This window comes from Lucilia sericata, unplaced genomic scaffold, assembly GCF_015586225.1.
Source record: "Lucilia sericata isolate MDLA Ls3-8-SP2 unplaced genomic scaffold, ASM1558622v1 Contig000090F_arrow, whole genome shotgun sequence".
Lineage (NCBI taxonomy): Eukaryota > Metazoa > Arthropoda > Insecta > Diptera > Calliphoridae > Lucilia > Lucilia sericata.
In genome coordinates, this window is record NW_023994123.1 from 10,578 (window position 1) to 33,879 (window position 23,302).

Genomic DNA, 23,302 nt, shown 5'->3' on the forward strand with positions numbered 1-23,302 from the left:
CCTAGAAACATGAAATTAAGCATGTCGAGCTCGAAGTAAGTGAGAACATACTATAAAAGGTACATTTTCAGTTACATTTTTTTGGTACATTTTCGATCTTCAAAAGGTACTTTTTAAATTTTCTATAATATTGAATCTAGAAACATGAAATTTAGCATGTAGAACCTGTTGTAAATGAGAACCTATAAAAGGGGAATTTTTTGTACTTTTTCGTTCTTCAATAGGTATTTTTTGAATTTTTTTTAATATTGAACCTAGAGACATAAGGAGTAAATAAGAACCTATAAAAGGGAACTCTTTGGTACTTTTTTCGTTCTTCAACTGGTACTTTTTAAGTTTTCAATTATATTGAACATAGAAACTCAAAACTAAGCATTCAGGGACTTATGTGAATTAAAATCTAAAATGGAGTATTTTCTGGTACTTTTTCGTTCATTAACTGGTACTTTTTGAATTTTCGATAATATTGAACTTAAAAAACATGAAATTAAATAAAAGATGTCTTTTGGTATTGTATAAACATTAAATGAAACATATAGTATCCTGATTGAACGAAAATATATAAAAAGAGACTTTCTGGTACTTTTTTTAATAGTATTTTTTGAATTTTCTATAATATTTAACCTAAAAACATAAAATTGGACACGCAGCTTCCTGAGTGTATAAAAATCTGTATGAGAGGAACTTCTGGTTGAAAATTTAACATGCACCGTCCTTATTCAACTAAAATCTAAAAAAGGGACTTTCCAACTGATATTTTTTGAGTTTTCTGTAATATTGAAACTATAATCATTATTGATTGAAAATTTCTGAAATATTGAACCTAGGAACCTGTATGAAAATCTATAAAAGATAGATTTAGTCATCCAAAGACTTATGCCCAAACTCAGAAAGAAGAAAAGAAATTTTAAATATTGATTTACATTCTTCTTTCTGAATACGGGCCTTAAAATAGATCTCATACTTTAAGTTTTTTATTATAATAACTAATATAATAATTATTGACTTCATTTAAATCAATATTTGATTATATTTTAAATTAACTTTTGTTTTGTTTAAAAAAGTGGTTTTATTGAAGAAAGTACGTACTTTGCATATAGACCAAAATTTGTATTATATCAGGATTCAGTTATAGTCCATAAAGTGGATTAAAAAGAAATTCTGTTATATTCTTAACTCGCTTCTACAACTGTAGTTGTGGACTATAAGCTAAAACTACTGTAGCTAACTTGTTTTTTCTAACAAAATACATATTATTTTTATTAAACATATTTCCTATGATAAAGAATACAGCACGTACAGCCGAATGCTTTTTTCTTATTTGTTTATTTGTTTCTACCTTAATTTTTAATAATGTTATAAACTTTTTATTTTAGGAAATGCAAACCACCTCAACCAATACTCAAAGAGGAACTTCAAAGGCAAAAATAACAGTCAGTGACAATTTTAGACAACAGTTGCAAGCATTAATTGATGTATTACAAAACACAAAACCTTGGTAAGCTTATTTAATTTATACATGCGCTTTAAGTTTATAACTTTTATAGAATAGAAAATTTCTAATCGGCCCTATCTACTCCATGTAGAGTATAAAAAAGTACGTCGAAATAGAATGTTACTTTTTACCGAGCGTTAAACAAATTTTAAAATTTTTTAATACAAAACCGGAAATTTTTGATATAAACAAGTGTTATTGTTTGACCCACGGCTAATTTTGGTTACAACCCGAAAATGTTCACGTTTATTTTTCCAACATTTAAACTTCTCCTACAGTGATCTCTTCAAGATTGATCCTAAAGTGTCTACTTTTTCTCATTTCTAAATTTTGCATAACTGAAGAGCCGCAAATTTTCAAACGTTGCACAGTGAGACATTTGGCATTTTTGAAACGAAAAAATAAACGCTTTCCAATTGTCTTGCTTGTTATTATGTATAATTAAGAGTAAACATTCCATATACTATAGAAAAATAACTAAAAAATTGCAAAGTTCCTTTAAAAGGAGCTTAAAGTTGCTCCTTTTAAAAACAAAATAATTTTCTTGTAAGATTCCTGAAGCGGCATATTAATTTCAGATATTTATATAGTTTGTTCAGTCTATTAATTATTCTGCAATGATTTTATAGAAAAAAGCTCAATTTAAAAGGTTTTATTTTTTACTCTAAGAAAAAATAATATTAATAATAAAAATATATTTAGCAAGTAGGAAAGTATAGTCGGGCATGGCCGACCATATGATACCCTATACCACTGTGGATTATTTTTAATAACAAAGCATTTAAGTTCTTTACCTTAATTTCGAAATATTTTAACAATTTGTTGAAAAAAGTGATTTTCTAAAAGAGGGGTTATATGGGGGCAAGGGTAAATATGGGCCTATCCTTATACATTTTGGTACATGGCTTTACGTTTACATTAGAGTTATGTATGCTGGATTTCATCGTGATACTAGTGTTTATTATTGAATTATTGACCTTCAAGTCATTTTCTGAAGGGGACTTTGTATGGTGGCTAGGGTCAAATAAAGTCCATAATTACGAAAATCGGTAGTATTATTAAGACGTATAACTAAGTTTTGCCGATTTTTGTAGACATACTACAATATTTAACATAATTATGAACTCAAAGCCCTTTTCGGGGGGTAGGGTTATATGGGGGCTAGGTGAAATAATGGACCGATTTCAACCATTTTTAAAAACACGTATGTTCCAAATTTCATCAAAATATCTTGAAAATTGCGACCTGTACCTTGCACACAAGGTTTACATGGACAGCCAGCCGGACAGACGGACATGGATTAATCGACTCAGAAAATTATTCTGAGTCGATAGGTATACTTTAAGGTAGGACCAATATTTTTGTGCATTACAAACATCAGCATAAACGTATAATACCCTCCCCACTATGGTGGTGTAGGGTATAAAAGTTATAATTTTAATGGAATAAATCTAATGACTGCAGCCAATTGCCGTTATCTAATTGTTACCCTTACATAGGAAATTTTCTATAGAATCATATATATGAAAATTGGCTGCGACCTTTTGCGATCAGAAATATTCCAAAAAATCAGAGTGTCCTATAGAATTTAATATGTTTCTTTTAAATTAAGTGTAAACTCATATTAGGGGTATACGTAAATTTTGGCCCTGTCACCACATATTAGGCCACAATTATTTCTGTTAAAAAACAATTACTTAAGCCAATCGAGGGTCATAGCTTTATTTAAAAAATAACATTTTCTGTTTATTTCCAGATTTAAATTCAATGATAATAAATTTATTTTTTTCTTTTAAAAACCGCGGAATTTATACTTTATTTAAAATTTTAATAAGAGTGTAAATTTTTGTGTTAATGTTCTATTCAATTACTTGCAAATATTTTTACAATTTGAGAAAAATTTCTAAAAGTTACCACCCTAATATTTATTATTTTTAAAAATTATAGAAGAGCATGCACTAAAACTGCAATGCTCAGCATTTGAGACAAATCGGATAATACTAACCCGTTTCAAACAGTCTCTAAATGTTGATAATGTATTTTAATAGGAAAATGGGTTTTATTAATGTTTTGCAGATACTGTGCTACAAATATTTAAATTTTGCATTTTCTTATAAATAAATCGTAATCTGTATAAAATTGTCTTTCTAAAAATACATACAATTCTAAACCGATAGCAAAAGTTTTGAGATATATGCGACCAAAAATTTAATTTTTATTCAATATATACCCAGCAAAAACTCGGTAATGGGTTGTACTTCCATAATCACTTGCTTTTCAATGACTACTACTTATCGTCTGCATTACTTAGAAGTACTCTAGTAATGACTTTATTATAATCTGATATAGAAGTACTTTATTTTCGGCTTAGTCATTTTGTTTGCACATTTTATTTAATTGCGTGTTAAGAATTGTGTTTTACAAAAAAGAAAACAAAATTAAATTCGTATGTGAAAACCATTATTTGACGTCCAATAAAATAGCTAAGCAGTGATGCAGTGAGTAGAACGGTTGACTAACAAACCGAAGTCCCTGGTTCGTATTCCAGCTGGCTCTTTTTATTATTAAAAAACAAAACCACTTACTCAACAACTGTTTTGTAAAAGAAATTACAAGTACTTCTTTAACTCTCTATTTGTAAGCGAGCGTAGAAGTACTTGCCTCAAATGACATCACCGTGTTAAAATAATGACTCAAAATGCTAATGAAGAAGTAGTGAAAAAAGGTTTTATTAGCTTCTTAACTCATTACTTTTCAATGTGGGTTTTTCCTGGGTACTTGTAAAAAATGGGCGTGGCAGCAGTTTTATCTTGCTGATTATTGTGTGGAGCGTTTGGCCAATTGTGTGCTAACTGTAACTAAAATTAGAACTCAATATCACTAAGATTTAATTTCTTTCTAAAAGTGGCAAATGTCTCACTGTGCGTTGTATAAATTTAGTTTCAACACTGCGACCACGAAATTCTTTACACACACAATTAATTATAGCCTGACTACCCAGGTGACCAACCATTTTAACATGGGCTTGTCCTACGAGGAAGTCAATCGTCACTCTACACCCTACAAAGATACAGTAAAGAGACGATTGCCTCCGCTCTCGCTTACAAAGGGGACACTAAAGTGACGACTGTCTTCATTCTCGTTTACAAAGAGTTTATTTGTGACGAAAGACCAAAAACATACGAATTGGAGGTGGTAAGATATTAATGGAACTAAAATTTAAAAATTTCAAGTGTCTACTCTCTAGAATACTATGGGACAATAATGTGACGATTGACCCGAAAGATATAAATTTGAGTCAACTAGATGGTGGCACATTAGTAGATGGGTAAAATAACTACTTTCGGAAGTACAAAAAAAAAAAAACAACTTTTAAGAGTATAATCTCTAGGTTACTTGAGGACAGTAAAGAGACGACTGTCTCCGCTCCCGCTTACAAAGAGGACACTAAAGTGACGACTGTCTTCATTCTCGATTACAAAGGGTACATTCGTGACGAATGACCCAAAACATACGAATTACGATCATCCAGGTGGTTAAGTGGAAATTACTGTCTTTTTCGTATGCATTGACTCTTTGCCGAACTGCTGGGTAGTCATTCAACAGTTGCATACAACATTACATTAGCAGAATTGACTTTTTTGGTTGTAGCCAAAAGTTGTAAAAATACTAGTTGGTTTCAATAAATTTTTTGAGAAATTTAAATTTTAAGTGTTTTTTACTACATGTGAATCATGTATGTAAACCACTCTTGGCCATAAAATTTGATGGACTTATTCATTCAAGTCTTATGAACAGAAATTCATCGTTATTAAATTTTTAAGATATTAAACCAAAGAAATATTTACTGCCTAAGGTTGATTTCTTAAAATCTAAAATAAAATGTGCTTTCGAACTATACCACGATAAGTCAAAAATCTGATTAAGGGAAGCACTTAAAGTTGAAAAGCTAAAAGTACGCAACACGCGTTGTACCGGAAAACATGATATAATCAGAGTATGAAAATAAACGAAACATTTCGCAAACGTTTCTATAATGTACAAAACTTTTCAAAATTTTTAAATCGTTTTGTACATGAGCAAATCTAAAAGATCGAAAGAGCGAAAACAAAACAATTGGCTTTTCGCTCATCTATTTGCTTTTGTTTGCCTTTACAATCGTACATTTGAGAATAAAACAAATGCAGAAACGTATTTTATGAAAGAATCATAAAGTGTGTGTGGATTTCATTTTTTTTATTTTGTTTTTGTTTTTATTACTACTGTATTCCACAAATGCAGAAATGAAAGAATCATAAAGTGTGTGTGTGGATTTAATTTTTTTTATTTTGTTTTTATTACTACTGTTTTTATTACTACTGTCTTCTTTTAATTTTACTCAAAAATGTTTTTGTAATGAGCAAAACCATTAGAAAACGTTTGCGAAATGTTTCGCTCAAAGCTTTTAAGTTTTGCTCCCATTGTATTCTTTTCTAGCTGCGAACATGATGTGCTCAAAAGCGAAAACAATACAAAACCAAATGAAAAAATCGATTTTGTTGTTTTGGTTTTGTTTCTGTTTTACTCACTGCAAATATCAAAAAAAAAAAAAAAACAATTACAAACGTTTCGTTTAGTTTATTTTCGTACTCTGGTTATAATTTCTGTCGAAAAATGAAATGGTGTATTTTCATTAAACAATGATTTTTATTTTTCAAAACAATGAATATAAATCACATAAAGAATTTTAATTTTCCAATTTTCGAATATAATTTCTACACAATTTCAGCAAATTCGGTTGATAATATCAGTGGTAAAAAATTTTTACCAATTTTCTATTAATCTCTGTTTTAACACGATCATTTTTAATGTGTTTTAAAGGTAAATATCACATAATGAGTTTTATAATTAATTTTAAAAAATAAAAATCATTGCCTGATTTTTATTTGGGCTTTATTAGGTTAGGTTAGGTTGATAGGAGGTTGTATACTACATCAAATCCGAAGAAATACACCTAGGCCACTATCGGGCCTGTTATGCGCTCCAATTCATGAAAAAAAAAATTGTTCACTGAATGTATTATTTTTCCATGTTCAGAAACTCAGTTTCCTGGACGTAATTCCTAAGAATCTTCCAATCAGTGTTGGTTAAGAATGTTACAGAGACTGAAAATAACGGGTCCACTTTGGTTTTATAAGGTTAATTGCTGTTATCAGTTCAGTTAAAGCCTTCTTACAATCCAATACGGTCTTAGATTTAATTCTATCACCTGATATCGCCCTAATTGCCTTCTGGCTGTCGGTAAATATATTAAGCCCTGTGGGCGCCATATTTATTCTAATCCAATTTACACATTCCGTTATTGCTCGTACTTCTACCTGGAAGCTTGTGTTATGATTAGATAAACGGTGGTATATTTCTGTTTCTGGGTCTTCAATATAGAACCCCAGGCCCACTTTGTCCCCTAATTTAGAGCCATTCGTGTAGCAACGGATTCCTACTGGTATTTGCTCCAATGTTCCGCTTGACCAAGACATTCTATCTGGGATTAGCGTTTCAAAGTTTCCGACATATTCTGTGTCTGGTATGCGATCAGGCACGTCCGATGAATGTGTATAACCTTCCAATGTGTCCAGTATACATTGATGACGTGTCCTATAACCATTTTTGGCCAGTTCGCCTAAAGTAAAGAGCCGTTCGGCTGTAAGCGCCGCCTAATATCTTAAATATGTTTCAATGGGTGGAATATCTAGCAACGTTTCCAGAGCCTTGGTTGAAGTAGTACACATTGCACCACTTATACCCAAGCAGCATGTAGGCTGAACTCCCTGTAGTAGTTTGATATTACACTTTTTGTCCAAAGCAGTCCACCAGATTATTGAAGCATAAGCTAGAATTGGTCTAATTACACTTTTATAAAGCCAATTTTTCATAGTAGGACTTAGACCCCATTTCATGCCTATAGTTCTCCTACATATCGCCCAGCACCGATGTGCCTTGTTGATCCTATCCTCTATGTGGTGTCTCCATTTTAATTTCCGGTCAAGTATTACACCTAAGTACTTAACTTTGTCTGTCACCGGTATCTTCTTGCAAGTTTCAGTATACGTAGAAATTTTTGTCTTTCTTGTGAAAAGACAGATTTCCGTCTTCGCCGGGTTAACATTGAGGCCTCTCGGTAGAGCCCAGCTTAAGGCCGTATTCAGAGCCTCCTCAGCTCTTCTACACAAGTAATTTGGATCCTTTCCCTTTAAAAGTATTACGAGATCGTCTGCATAGCAGACAGGTCTAAGTCCTTTCTCGGTTAGGGTCCTTAGGAGGCTATTAATCGTGGTAACCCAGAGTAAAGGTGACAAAATGCCACCCTGTGGTATACCGCGAAATACCTTTTTCCTGATAGTTATATCGTACATCTCGCAGCTTATCCATCTGTTCCTTAGCATGTAGTTGATCCAGTTACAGAGCACCCGGTCAACATAAAACTGGTCTAGGGATTGGATAAGGGTATCAGTGTGCACGTTAGTGAAAGCGCCTTCGATGTCAATGCATACCGCCAGTGTATACAGTTTGCTATCGAAAGATTCACTTATGTAGTGGACGACTTCGTTTAAAGCGGTTTATATTTAAGGTCTTTGTATGGTATCATCATGTCAGATGTAATAACTATTTCGGTGTTACCCTCCCCCTCCATCAATATCGGTTCATCTATGTTATTCGATATACCAGGTGGGAAATGAGAGTCCATTAGAGTTTCATTGTCTCCTCCATATCCTCCAGCCTCCTGCCCGTGTCATCGATCATAGATTCCGGTTGGTCATGAGTTTTGGATAGGAATTTTTTTATCTTCGATACGTCACTTACGCTATATTCCTGTTCACAGAAAAGTTTCCAGGAGTCTCGTTTGGCTTTTCGAACGATTTTATTATATTCACCAAGTTTATTACGATACTCATCCCAGTATACTGCGGTCTTTTTACGCCGTGACTGGTTAAATAGTTTGCGAAGAGTCTTCCCAAGGTTCCGAATCTCCCCAGTTACCCAGGGTTTCTCCTGGGCAGATCTCCGCTCTCGCAGAGGGCAGCTGTCCTCGAACGATTCAACCAGGGCGCTTGTGAACGTTTCCACTTTGGCATCTATATCCTCTTTATGTTGACATTGAAAAGTATCCTGACCTAAACGGTTCTTTAGTAAGGTCCCGAACATTGTCCAATTAGTTTTAGACTTATTCCGAAACTTTATCGGCTTTGGTGGTGGCCTTAGTATTTTGAATCTTATGTACCGATGGTCAGAAAAGGAGTGCTCGTCCGAAACTCTCCAATCCTGAATTTCGTTTATAAGCTCTTCTGAACATATAGTTATATCTAATACTTCTTCTCTGATTCTATTGACGAAGGTAGCTTTATTACCTAAGTTCAATGTTATCAAGTCTTTAGTATTAAGGAAATCTATGTCCCCTGCGATTGGTGTTTGTACTACCCCAAGCTACATGGTGGGAGTTGGCATCACAACCTATTACAATTTTCTTATTTTTCCTTTGTGCCTCTTCAACCAGTTTCATCAGATCCGACGTTGGTGGTAGTGTCCGAGAATCGAAGGGCAGGTAAGCAGATGCAAGGAATATGTTGCCACGACCTTGCTTCAGCACCGTTGCATCCGATGGTGATAATCCTGTTGAGAGGAGAAAACAAAAGTTCTTGTGATATAAGATACATGTTCTCGGGCGAGACCCTGTATCAGCGTAGAAAAGTTGGAAATTTACGTGATTTAATCCAGAAACCTTATTGCGAATCGTCCAAGGTTCCTGGATTAAAGCTATATGTGTCTTACCTGTGTTAATTTTAGCCATCAGAGCGTTGGTAGCTGTCTCGCTCCGATGGAGGTTTATTTGGATAACCTCAATCATTGTCATCCATTAAACTGTCTTCCAGCGAGTTGGTAGTCACCTCCTCGCTCTTTGGATTTGACTCCTCCGGATAGCCTGAAGTGGCAATTAATGCAGTGGGTACTGTTGATGGCACTGCGGTGTCCTTATCAGGCATAGGAATAGCAGTATTTTTAATCGACACATTCCCAATTCTGGAGAGTACACTTGTTCTGTCTTCTGGCGGATGAGTGATTTGCTCCTCGTTTTTAGGATTTGACTCCTCAACATTGCCAGTACTTGCTAATGATGCTTTGGGGACTGTCTTAGGTGTTTTAGTGACCTTGTCGGGGCCGGTTTTGACAGCCGTTTCAATTGGCGCCTTCCCAATTTTGGAAAGGTTAAGGTTATTGAGGCTGTCGGCCATTTGACCGACTCACTTGGGTCCTAATGGTCCCGTTGTGATACCCTATCGAGGATCCTGCAAAAGAAAACCAACCTGTGGGACATTACATGTACGTAATTAACATGGTATTTGTTGGGGTTTGTATTAAAACAAATTATATTTTTATAAAATATTAAATAACAAAAAAGTTCTATTTATTTGAAAAGTCAAAGTAAGAATGAATAAATGAAAAATTATTTTTGAAACATGTATAAAACATTTCAATGTACTCTTGATATAAATTAAAATTATAAAACAAGTTGTTATTATTACAAGTGTCTCCAACATCTCCCCTTTTTGAAGTTAGTTGGTAAAACCAAATCTTTCTGGAGGTTTCACATTTCGCTTTGGTCTTGAAATACTTGCTGGAGGTTCAGCTATTGGAGTGCTAAATGTTAGTGGTGAATGTAATTGAGAGAGAGCTTGGAGTTGAATTTGCTTCAACTTGTCTTTGTTCTGGAGTACTTGCTGTTTCATTTGCTTCAACTAGCCTTAGAGGGGTTGATGGAGTTGAATTTTCTACTGGTGGTTGTGTATGAGATTGATTTATAAAATTCGGTTTGATTAAAAAATAGTTCTAACATGAGTTGGATTGAATCTGGCTGACTAAAATTGTTATTTTCATATCTTCTTTTTAGTTGGTTGATATGTGATCTTATTAATTTTGTCTTATTGTCGTATATGTAAACATTATAATTAACATTTCCGACCTTTTCTACGATTGTACCTGCAATCCACACCATTTTGTTGTTTTTAAACACCTGTGCATAAACAAGGTCTTTTGCTTTAAAATTTCTCTCTTTGGCACCATATTTTAAATTAAATTGTTGTTCCATTTTAATATTTCGTTGAGGTGTGGAAATTGAATGTTGAGGTTTTAACAAATCTAAAGTTGTTTTTATTTTTCGTTGGAGAAATAATTCAGCTGGAGATTTTGAGTTATCCCTTGGAGTTGATCGGTAAGTCTGTAGGAATATTTCAAGTATCTCATGGCTATTTCCCTCATCCTTAAGTTTTTGAAGAGCTTGTTTTAGTGTTCTTACAAATCTCTCTGCCTGCCCATTCGATTGTGGATGATATGGGGCAGTTTTTATATGTGTGATACCACGAGATTTGATAAACTGATTAAATTGTGCGCTTACAAATTGTGTACCATTGTCTGATACAATTGTTTCACAATCTCCATACCTGGCAAACATTTCTGTTAGTTTGGCTATGATTGTTGAAGATGTGATGTTTGAGACTTGATATATTTCCGGCCACTTTGAGAATGCGTCTATTATTACGAAATAATATTGACCATTGCAAGGTCCTGCTATGTCTATATGTAGACGTTCCATTGGTTTTGTTGCTAATGGCCACGACTGTAATGTGTGTTTCACTGGTGCTGTAGCTGCAACTGCACAATTATGACAGTTTCTTACAAACATTGCGACATCTTCATCTATTCCTGGCCAATAAACATGACTCCTTGCCAATGCTTTCATTCGCTCTTTTCCAGGATGTCCACGATGCAATTGTCTCATGATCTTATTCCTTAGACATTTTGGAATAACGATTCTGTTGTTGTACATTAAACAGTCTTGAACTACGCTTAGACTTTCTCTTCTAGAGTAAAATTGAGTCAGTTCTGGATTTTTTTTTGAAGTCCATCCGTTTTGTAGTGCATGAATTACTGACTGAATTGTTTGACATTTCCATGTTGAATGTTACAGGTAACTGATCAAAATGGTCCATGAGTATGGCTGTGCAATCTTCCTCAAGTGTCGTACAAGCAATGACGATTTCCTCATCTGGTTTTAACTCGGTATCGATTAGTCTTGAAAGCATATCGACACAACCAAATTCTTTTGTGTTTATGTACTGAATCTTGAAATTGTACATCATTAAAGTAAGTGCTCATCTCTGTAGTCTATTTGCTGAATAAACTGGAATACCTTTTTTACTTCCAAAAATAGCTAAAAGCGGTTTATGGTCCGTACACAGGATAAATTCCCTTCCATAAATGTACTTACGGAATTTTTTTACAGCATATACCAGACCAAGTGCTTCTTTTTCTATTTGTGAATAGTTTTTTTCCGCTGGAGTGAGAGTACGGGAAGCATGTTCTATTACTTTCTCCGAATTGTCTGGAAAAATGTGACAAATGTAAGCTCCAATTCCTTTTCCTGAAGCGTCGGCTGCAACTTTGATTGGCAGATCCGGGTTGTAGTGGGTTAAAAGGAGATCTGAATTTAAAATTTCCTTAAATTTTTCAAAGGATTGTTGGCATTCGTTTGACCATTTAAATTTGGTGTTATCTTGAAGTAGATGATCAAGAGGAGTTCTTAAATTGGTCATATTTTTAACATATTTTCCATAATAGTTTATGGATCCGAGGAATGATCTTAACTCAGATATATATGATGGTGGTGGTAGATCTAAAATTGCTTTGATCTTTTCTTTATCAGGACGTAAACCCGATGAAGACATGATATTGCCAAGGTATTTCACCTCTTTTGCAAAGAATGTGCACTTTTCAAATTTGATATGAAAACTATACTCACGAAGTCTTTGAAGAACTCTCTTTACGTTTTCGATGTGTTTTTCCACCGTTTTACCACCAACGATTATGTCATCAATGTAGGCTGCTGTATCATCTATGCCCATTAACATGGTGTCCATTAACTGTTGAAAAGCACCTGGAGCACTTTTTACACCGGGAGCTAGACGATTGAATGTATATAACCCTTTATGAGTATTGATTGTCAGAAGTTTAGCTGAGTCTGGAGAAACTTCTGTTTGTAAATACGCGTCTGACAAATCAATATGCGTAAATAAACAACTGTTCCCTACTTTTGCATGTAAGTCCTCAGGACGATGTAAGGGATACATATGTGGTTCTAGACTGTCATTAAGACCAGATGAATAGTCTCCACATATTCTAACTTTTCCGTTAGGCTTCTTCACTGCAACAATGGGTGCTGCCCACTCTGCGTTATCAACTGGAGTGATTATGCCTAATGTTTCCAATCGCTGCAATTCATCTTCAATTAAAGTTAGCATAGCATAAGCAACTGGTCTCTTCACACGGAAAATTGGTTTGACGTTTGGTTTAAGTTGTAAATGTACTTGGGCTTTAGTACATTTTGAAGGAGAATTTTGAAAAATATCTGCATATTCAGATTTGATGTTATGTAGGACATTAATGTCAATTTCTTGATCCTTTATTTGAGAACATACACTGCTTAATGGTTTGTCCCATAGTCCAAAAATCTCAAGCCAATCTGAACCAAAAATTGAGAGAGTATCAATGTCTACAACTAATAAATTACAATGTTTTACATCACCTTGGAGCCGAACTTGACATGGAAACTCGGCTATGAGTTTGATCTGATCCTTTGAAGCGCTTGTGACATAACGATTTGACAGTTTTGTGCCTGGATTACCCATTTTTCGCCATAACGTTTTACCAATAATCGACACATCTGATGCGGTATCGATTTGCATTTTTACATCTATATTTGCAGATGTTGTTGATGATGAAGGTATTATATTGACTGTGACAAATTTCCTTCTTGACTCATACGAGATCCGGTTGATTTGAACAACATTGGACTTCGGTTTTGAATATTTGTGATTCTTGTTATATTTCTTTTTCTTTTCATGAGTGAACTTGTTTTCTGACTGATGATTCTTGCAGTAACCTTCTTTATGTCCCATGTTTTTACATTGTGTACATACATGTTTGAAATAGGTGCAATATTTTGAATAGTGCATGGCACCACAGTTCCAACAGGGGGTTTTTGGCTTCGCCTTACCTTTAAAATCATCATTTGATTTTGGATTTGATTTTATAGCATTTATGGATGATTGTGTGTTAACTTCTACCATTGCTGTATCATGTTTTAAGTTTAGCAATCTTTGAGCACTAGTAATTAGCTTATTAATGTTTTGATTAGGGTCATCTTCTAGAGCTGAAAGACATCTCATTCGAACATCAGAGTCTGCATTGGATTGTAGACCACAAACAAATACTAAGCATTTGAATTCATCTGCGTTCATCTCAGATAACTTAAAATTTTCACACAGTTTGTTGACACGAGCTCCATACGAAATTAAATCCTCATGTGACATCTTGACAGTTTGTAAACATTTATATCGAATACTAAAAATTGAATCTTGAATTCCATACATATCCTTAAGAATTTTGACCGTATCCGCAAAAGTGACATCTCTTGGATTTCTTGGTAGAATGTATGCTGAGTATTGCCCATAAGCAATATTGTTTAGTTTTCGCATTAGGAGTCTCACACGTGCAGCATCGTCCAAATCCTTGCCTTCTACGAGAAAAATATCTTCAAAACGAGCATACCAATTATTGAATGTTGATGAATTTGCTTGATCATAGCAAAATTCAGTTATGCTGTTCGATAATTTTTCCATTAGTAAATCTTGATTGATGCTTGATGCATTTCCTTGGGTAAGGGTTGCAAGAAGTTTGCTTTGTAACTCCAAAAGTTCCAGTATTTTTGAATCTTGAGCCATAATCCTCGTCGCCAATTTGTTGGGGTTTGTATTAAAACAAATTATATTTTTATAAAATATTAAATAACAAAAAAGTTCTATTTATTTGAAAAGTCAAAGTAAGAATGAATAAATGAAAAATTATTTTTGAAACATGTATAAAATATTTCAATGTACTCTTGATATAAATTAAAATTATAAAACAAGTTGTTATTATTACAAGTGTCTCCAACAGTATTAAACCAGCCAGAGGCACGAATGAACGATTCTATCTTATATATGTCTATAACTGTCTATAACTCAGTCCTGATATTAGCTAGGGCAGGGCAGAGGCAGAGAAAGTGTTCTACAGTTTCCTCTTCGTCCTCACTTTGACAGCTCCTGCAATAGTCATTGTATGGAAGATTTAGTTTTCTTGCATGCGCACCTATAGTACAGTGCCCTGTTAGGATGGCTACCAGTATACGTAGTTAATCCTTGGAAGCCCCAACAAACAGAAAGATCTTTGCTCATCATATAGAGGCCAGGTCATTTTTGATGTAGAGCAATATGTCAATGATGACCATCTGGTCCGAGCAGACCCGTAGAGTTCATGCTGAATAAAGGCCTTACAGCATGAAAGCGGAACGTCGACTAGTGCGTCAGTGTCCCCTATGTGAAGGCAGGAACCAGCTTTTGCTAGAGTAGTTCCAGGCACGAATGGTTCGCCATCTCGTCGTGAGACACCCGACATTCGCGAACCAGTCTGGATGTCTTGTAGACACCAGTCAGAGACTTTATAGCAGGTTTAGTGTCCGTAGAAATTCGGATATTAACATTGCATATCCTATAGTACCTCATCCAGTTAACCGCTCTTTTATAGCTGAGATTTCAGCCTGTAGGATGCTGCAGTTATCGTTCAGCTTAAAACATATCGCTTTGTTTAAGCGGGGAATAAAGAAACCACCACCCACGCCTGTAGTGGACTTAGATCCATCCGTAAAGATGTCAAGTGTTTCACCTTCTGAGAAGGGTGGTACATTTGACATCCTAACTGTGAATCTCTTGTCCGGAAGGAGCGTGGGAGAGCAGTAATCTATATTGTCGGGGATGTAAGTCGTACTCCCCAGGATAGAAGCATGACCATGTCGGTTTGGCTTCCATATTCCGGCAGCATGAAGTCTGACTGTCGAGTTTAATGCCAGTTGCCTAGCTATCAGATCGGCAGGCAACCAATGCATAAGTGTAAACAACGCCTGTGATGGCGTACTTCTAATCGCACCAGTGATCATTAGTGCAGAAGCTCGCACTAATATATATTATATTATATATAAACATAATATTATTATATTATGTTTATATAATATATTATTATATATTATAATATTAGTATTATAAACATAATACTAATACTTTTTTATTATTTTTGTAATAGATAGCATTGTATCTCAATGTTGATGTAAAGAAAAAACAAATGAAATTAAAAAATTTTCAGGAAACTTTTCACTTTTGCGACGGACGACGATTTGAGTCCACAACTTAAACTAAAAACTTTAATATATTTATGAAACTTCAACTATGCCTAAAATATTATTGAGTATTTCTGAAATATAAACATTCTTTTCATTATAAATAAAGAACTTATTAAAAGAAAATATCAAAACAAAAAACCAAAATAAAAAAGTAGGCTGAAAAGCCTTTTCAGCCAATTAAAAAATTAATTGATTCAATTAAAAATTTAATAAAATTTGTATACTTAGGATGAAGACAATGAGATAATTATGACAATTAAAAATTGTGTAAATAAAAGTTAAAGAATAAGAAAAACATGTTAATTGAAAATAAACTACCGATAATTTGTTGTGTGTAACGTGTCTGTTGCGAAAAGTTCTCGAACTTTCAACTTCTGAAGTATTGAATAAACATCTGCACAAGTGCGTTAAAATGTCTTTCAGGCCTATCGTTTATTTTATGTAGGTATTGACAATTCATTTCAAATAGAAATTTGCAATTTATCTACGTTAGGAAATGAAAGCATTCGCATTTTTAGGACAATGTGAAGAATAAAAACCAGAATACGTAATTTTTGCACTCGTGAATACTATTTTATTTATTTATCTCTCTCGTTAAACAACACATTTTCGCAAGAATTATTTTTAAACTCACGAGAACTATTCTTATTTCAACTCTTTATTTTTTATGTTCACTTCATGAGCGAAATCTTTTTTTTTAATTTTTCTCACAAGAGATATCAAAATTAATATAATTTAAATAAAACTCACATACAAAAAATGTGTGCGCCAAAACCGATTTTATGGCGGTGGTAAAAAACAAAAATTGAATTTGAAAAATTTTTTAAAATAAAAAAATTTTTGATTGTGCGTGTGCATGCTTGTGCGAAGAAAAGTGTATTTTTAATTTACTTTATGTACAATATTATAATATGTAGTCCCGATAAATTCATTTGCACTAGTTTCATGAGAGGAGTTAATTTTCTGCTTTTTAATATTAAATATTTAAATTTTGGAGGAAAAAAAGAAATATTCGCAATAAAGTAAACGATTTACTTCGCTCGAATTAATATCGCTCTAGAGAGAAATCAATTTGAACGCTCTTCTTACTCTGGTAAAAACACACAAATTTGCTAAGCCTTCCTTCCCATCGCACTTCATTAATATTTTTATATAAATATGTGTGAGTTTTTTGAAAATGAATAAAATAAAAAATATTTTTTTACAATAAACAAAAAAAAACGCTAGTAGCGTTGCCAATCACAAATAATTTTTCTTACCTAAGTTCTACTAACAATTTTTTTCCTTATGATTTTTTGGACAATTACTTCTGAACTAATGTAACTCTAACCATTACCTTCAAAACTAACACCATACAATGCACATATGAACATTCAAAGTGACAAGAAAAAAACAAACATAAATTTTTCAGATAAAAATAACGAAACAATTTTGGCTTCGGTTATTAATATTTAGTTGTTTAATGAATATTTAACGACTTTAAAGACTGATTATAGCTGATGATGAATCGTACAAAAGTATATAGTTTACAACTATGTTTAATATGACTGCGGCCACTTGCAGCCCTTTAAATAATATTCAAAATTGTAAATTAACCTCACTTTTTCATTATTTTTTTAGTACTTGTATTTTTGTTCTTAAATATATTTTTATAATTTTTATATCCTCAAATCGCAATTTGACCCTTGTCAAAATGAACCAAATTTGCGACTTTTTTCGTTTCTTGCCACTTTTTGAATAAAACACATTTTGATATTTGTATACACACCATCAAAAAATATGGGGATTGTTTTTGTCATCCCATTTGTAACACATCGAAATATAGTTCATAGATTCACAAAAGTACACATCTGCTCAAAATAATAGATACACCTTAATAGAAAACATTTCAATGGCGGTAACATTGAAAATTCCCCCGCAAGCGTTAAGAATATATCATATTATTAAAAGTTATATCTGGCAATATCATTTTAATAGAAAATCTGGAAAGTATTTGCTTGTAATTTGTAATTTCAAAAAATTCTTTGCTCCTAAAAATAGATACACTTCAGTTATTTGTAATTTTTATATCCTACACCACTATAGTGGGGAGGGTATTATGCGTTTGTGCTGATATTTCTAACACCCAAAAATACACCCACCTTAAAGTATACCAATCGACTCAGAATCACTTCCTAAGTCGATTAAGTTTTGTCCGTCCGTCAGTCTGTCTGTGTGTCCATGTAAACCTTGTGCGCACTCTACAGGTCGCAATTTTTATGAAAATTTGATGAAATTTGGAACGTGAGCTTCTTTCGGTCCAAGCACTGAAAATGGTTGCAATGGGTCCATTATTTCATCATACAACCGAACCCCCCGATTAAGGCTTTTGACCTCATAATTATGTTAAATGATCTACTATCTCTACAAAAATAGTGAAACTTAATTTCGTATAAATCTTATTAATTCTAGCGAATTCCATAAAGATCGGGCGTTATTTGAATCAGTCCCCTTCAGAAAATGACTTTAATATCAACAATTAATTTATAAACACCAGTATTACGATGAAATATAACACAAATAAGTTTTATACAAACATAAATACCGAAAATTAATTTTATAAGGATCGGCCCAAGTTTTGCCCTAGCCCCCATATAACCGGCCCTTACGATTTGGGCCTTTTCTCCAAAAAAAGTTTTATGTAATTGTAAATAACATTGTCTTTTTTCATAATGATCGGACATTATTTGATCCTAGCTCTCATACAAAGTCCCTGCAAAAAATCACTTTAATGTCCACAATTCACTTATAAACACTAGTATCACTTCCGATTTGGGCCTTTTAGCTCATACCTACGTCAAAAATAGTACTATGGTACTATTATATAATTACTAGATTTTTGTACCCGGTGTTGCCCGGGGTTTTAAGTGGTTTCATAACATTATACTTAAGTATTCTCCCGTTAGAGTAAACTAAAAAATGTGCTTTATGTCCATAGAACAATTTCTGAAATTTTTCAATATTTAGAAATATAAAAATTTTGTTGACTTCAATAACATAACATAGCATTTACGAAATGAAGAAAGTTTACTCATTTTATTCCTCACTAAGAGATTACTTCACAATTTTTTTCCAATTTACAAAGCTAAAAGATTCCAAAATTAGGTAAAACTATAATATACATATTTAACTTAGGAGAAAGAATAATTCTTGACTTAAAGCACAAAGTGCTAATTTTTCCCTAACTTATTCATGTTTCAAAAAATGCTGAAGGTCTCCTTATAAAGCTACAAAAGAAATTTCATTGAATTTGAACAATATTTATAAAGGATACCTACACAGTACCAAAAATACTACCCATACCCTCTTTCTCCATTGAATTATTCAAATTTATGTATTTTGTTTAGTATATTTTGTATCATTTCAGAAATCGATGTTGTAGAACATTTATTAAGAAAATCCCGTCAGAGAGGATCCTTTCTCCTCTTTAAAGATGTTTTGCAAAAACATTTTTCAAAAACACATATTTTGACCGATTACGGAAAAATATTAATAAAAAAATATATATTTCTCAAATTTCATAAAACTACAAAAAATGTAGCAAAGGAACGCATAATAAGCCGTTTTTGCACTTTTAGTTTGAATTTCTTTTTTATGTTTTTCCCTCTAGGGGTGGACTTTCGAATACACATATCTCTGAAACTAAAAACTCATCGTCTAAAATATTTTTACTTAAGAACGAAAAAAATCAGACTAAAACATAGAAGTACAAATTTTTCCTGTTTTTTTTTTTTTTTGCCTTTTCTCCTATTTCGAAACGGAACTTTGCTAAATAATATATATTTCAGAAAGCTTAATCAGAAATGTTTTTGCTTGAGCACACTGAAAATAATCCATGCTCAACTTTACGAAAAAAAATTTCGTAACTTATATTTTCGTAATATTTACAATAATTTCGTGTATAATACGAAATATTACTTAATAAAACCCTTTTCTATTTTTACGAAAGTACGAATACCTTTCGTAATATTTTTTAATAAATTTTAGCGAAATTAAACATAATGATATTAAGTATATTATCATTAGATAAAACTACAACATTTTTATAAAATTTAAGAAAAAGTATAATATAATTGTCGCACTATTTTCATAAAAAAAATTAAAAATTCGTGTGGAGAATAATTTTTAACTAATATTAGAAAAATAATTTTAAAATTAACAAAAATGTTTGTATTAATTAATATTTCGTAAATTTTACCATATTTATTAAAAATTTACTGTTTTCAATTTATGTAAATAAATTTTTTTTATTTTGCATTATACTAAAGTAGGAGTTTTGTCTCTTTTTCATCCACACCCCTTCTTGTCCCTTCTTATCCAAGTTTTGGAAAAGAATATAGTATATCACACCATACACCTATATATCTAACTATATTTCAAATTTAGTGTAATTAAAAACATTATGCACACGCTACAGGTCGCAATTTGCAAGATAATTTGATGAATTTGGCACATACTCTTCCAAGGACGAATCCTATTGAAAATGGTTAAAATCGGTCCATTATTTCGCATAGCCCCCATACAATCGCACCCCCGAATATGGCTTTTGAGCTCATAAATATGTTAAATGTTCTTGTATCACACCAAAAATCTGCAAAATTAAGTTTTTTATAAGTTTTAATGATACTGCTCTCATTCACTCATGCACTCATTTGATCACATCCCCCATATAATGTCCCCTTTATAAAAGGACTTCATGGTTCAAATTCACTTATAAACACGAATATTACGGCGATATTCTACATAAATAATTTTAATGTAGACATTAATCCCTTTACCAAAATTTATAGGGATAAGCCCCTTTCAGAAAATCCTTTTTTGTCAATAAATTGTTAAAATATTTCTGAAATAAAGTAAAACTTAATTTAAATTAGGGATGTCAATCCCGATCCCGAAAATCCCGGGATTTTTCGGGATTTTTTCGGAATTAGGATATCCCGAATCCCGGGATTTTTCAAAATGTATCCCGGGATTTATTACTAAAAAATTTTTTCAATTCTTTTTTGAGCCATAATTTCATTCAATTCGCTTCAAAATTACGATCTTTGTTTATTTTTGACTTATGCAGAACAAAATTCAGCACAGCTATTCTTGTACATTTTGAACCTTTTATTTTTTAAAGTGGTATGATACCAAATATAGTACATACAAATTTATTTTTTCATTTCGTAGTAGACCCAAAAAGTATACACATTCTTTGTCTATAGTAGACACAAATTTGGACCAAAATTAACACAAGAAATCCTAAAAGCACCCCCTCTGAAAACCAATTTGATGCCGATGTTAATATCAATACATTACAATCAGCTATTTGATATAGAATCGATTTGAATCTACAAAAATGATACAAAAATTGTGTAATATTAAATTTCTGCGGCTTTTCATACAAATTATCATATTTTTTTAAATTGATTCTCTTAAATGGAAAGTATTTTGTTATCTGCGTAGTATTTTGCAATAATAAACCATTCCTCGATTGAAATTAATCATACCTTTTTCAAATCTATTGATTTCAAATTGTTCGAATTCCATCACATACCGGAATATTTATTTATTTTATTTCGGCACAGTCAAATATAAAATAAATTTTTAAATGATTGCATTACAACCCAGCAAAAAAAACTTCCAAAGAAGCGAAAAAAACATATAATAAAACAGAAGCCAAGCCAAAAAGTAAAAGCTTTTATCTCCCAAGAATGTAAGAACAAAGAAATATCTTCAGCTTTGAAAAAATATAATTATTTTCCAATCTTCGGAAGTCTTTAAACATCACTTCCTCAGAAGGTTAAAAAATTCACTTAGTGCTACTTTTAAAGTGGTGATAAATGGTATTCTTTTGGAAGTATTTCGTTTTATTTTTGCTGGGATGCTTTCTACAAATCTGAGTGATAACAGTAAAGGTAAATTAAATTGTAGATAACATGTTCCAAAGAAAAGTTTCATTTATGATCTAAACTGATATTCGAAGGTTGAACGTTATATTTATTATAACCTACACCACTACAATGGGGAGGGTATTATACGTTTGTGCTGATGTTTTTAACGCATAAAAATATTGGTCCTACACCCACCTTAAAGTATACCGATCGAATCAGAATCGCTTTCTGGGTCGTCGTAGCCCCCATTAAAAATTATCTTAAACGTCCAAAAATTTACTTATAACCATTAGTATCGCGATGACATTCAGCATAACTAACCTTTATATAAAATTACATGCCTCTTCCCAATTGTTTGAGGATCGGCCCATATTTGACCCTAGCTCCCATATAAAGCCTCTTTTAGAAATTTAGTTTTTCATAAATAAATTGCTTAAATACATCGGAATTAAGGTAAAATTCAACAAATTTTTTATGAAAAATAAATAATTTATCTTCTGTCGATTAATTTTCACAAGATTAAACAATTTTCTTCACAAACATGAAGATTTCAGATTTTCATGTATAAAATAATTAAATTTATGTAATCCCGAAAAATCCCGTTATCCCGAAAAATCCCGGGATCCCGAAATATCCCGGGATTGAAATTTTCAAAATCCCGGGATTTGTAAAAGCCAGTCCCGTTTGGCATCCCTAATTTAAATGTTTTATTATTAAAAAAAATTATCAACATTTGTAACGTAATCACTGGTGTAGGGCATCATATCGTCAGTCATGATTAACTATAAATTTTTACTTGTTTATTTATTTGTTTTATTTATTCACTGCAGTAGTTTGAATTGTCTGAAAATATGCATTTATTGAGTCTCTTTACGCAGCAAATACAGATTTCCCTTTTTTATCGGCTTTTTCCCTTAAGGGTGGGAGTTCTAAATATATGAACATATGTCTGATACTATCAAAATCATAGCTTATAATATTTTAGCTTTAGAATAGAAAAAATCGTTCTGAAAGCACAAAAGTACTAATTTTGTCAGATTTTCGCCATTTGGCCTATTTTTTGTCCCCTTCCGGTCCAATTTTCGCAACGGCACTTTATTAATTTATATTTCTAACAAATTAAGTAGTTTAATCGAAAATGATGCTTAAGGATAGACAAAATCAGTATTTACTATCAATAGTACTCATTTTGCCCGTTTTTCACCCATTTTACCCCCTTTTTGCCCCCTCCTAGTCCAAGTTCTGAAAAAAATATATAGCCTATAACACTCTCCAAGTATAGATCTAACCATGTTCCAAATGAAAATTTGATGAAAATCGGTCCAGCCGCTTAGGCGTGATTGACGAACAAACAAACGAACAGACTTACAAAGAAATTTATAATATATATTAGGATAAATAATATTGTCGATTTTCATAATGATCGAGCATTATATAACCCTAGCCCCCATAGAAAGTCTCCTTCAGAAAATGACTTGAATGTCCACAATTCACTTATAAACACTGGTATTACGATAAAATTAAGCACAAATAAGTTTTATATAAACATAAATCCCGACAATAAATTTTATATAGGGATCGGCCCAAGTT

The 23,302-nt window shown here is 32.6% G+C and overlaps 1 protein-coding gene across 1 annotated transcript in view; it reads left to right on the forward strand.

Annotated features, from left to right (window-relative positions):
- The first annotated feature begins 1,370 nt into the window (after nucleotides 1–1,370).
- LOC119599837 (myosin-I heavy chain) overlaps nucleotides 1,371–23,302 on the forward strand; it is a 779,075-nt gene continuing 757,143 nt past the window's right edge. The window contains exon 1 of the mRNA XM_037949747.1: nucleotides 1,371–1,498. Coding sequence (XP_037805675.1) covers nucleotides 1,380–1,498 — 119 coding nt within the window. The 5' untranslated portion in view covers nucleotides 1,371–1,379. The remainder of the gene's footprint in view (nucleotides 1,499–23,302) is intronic.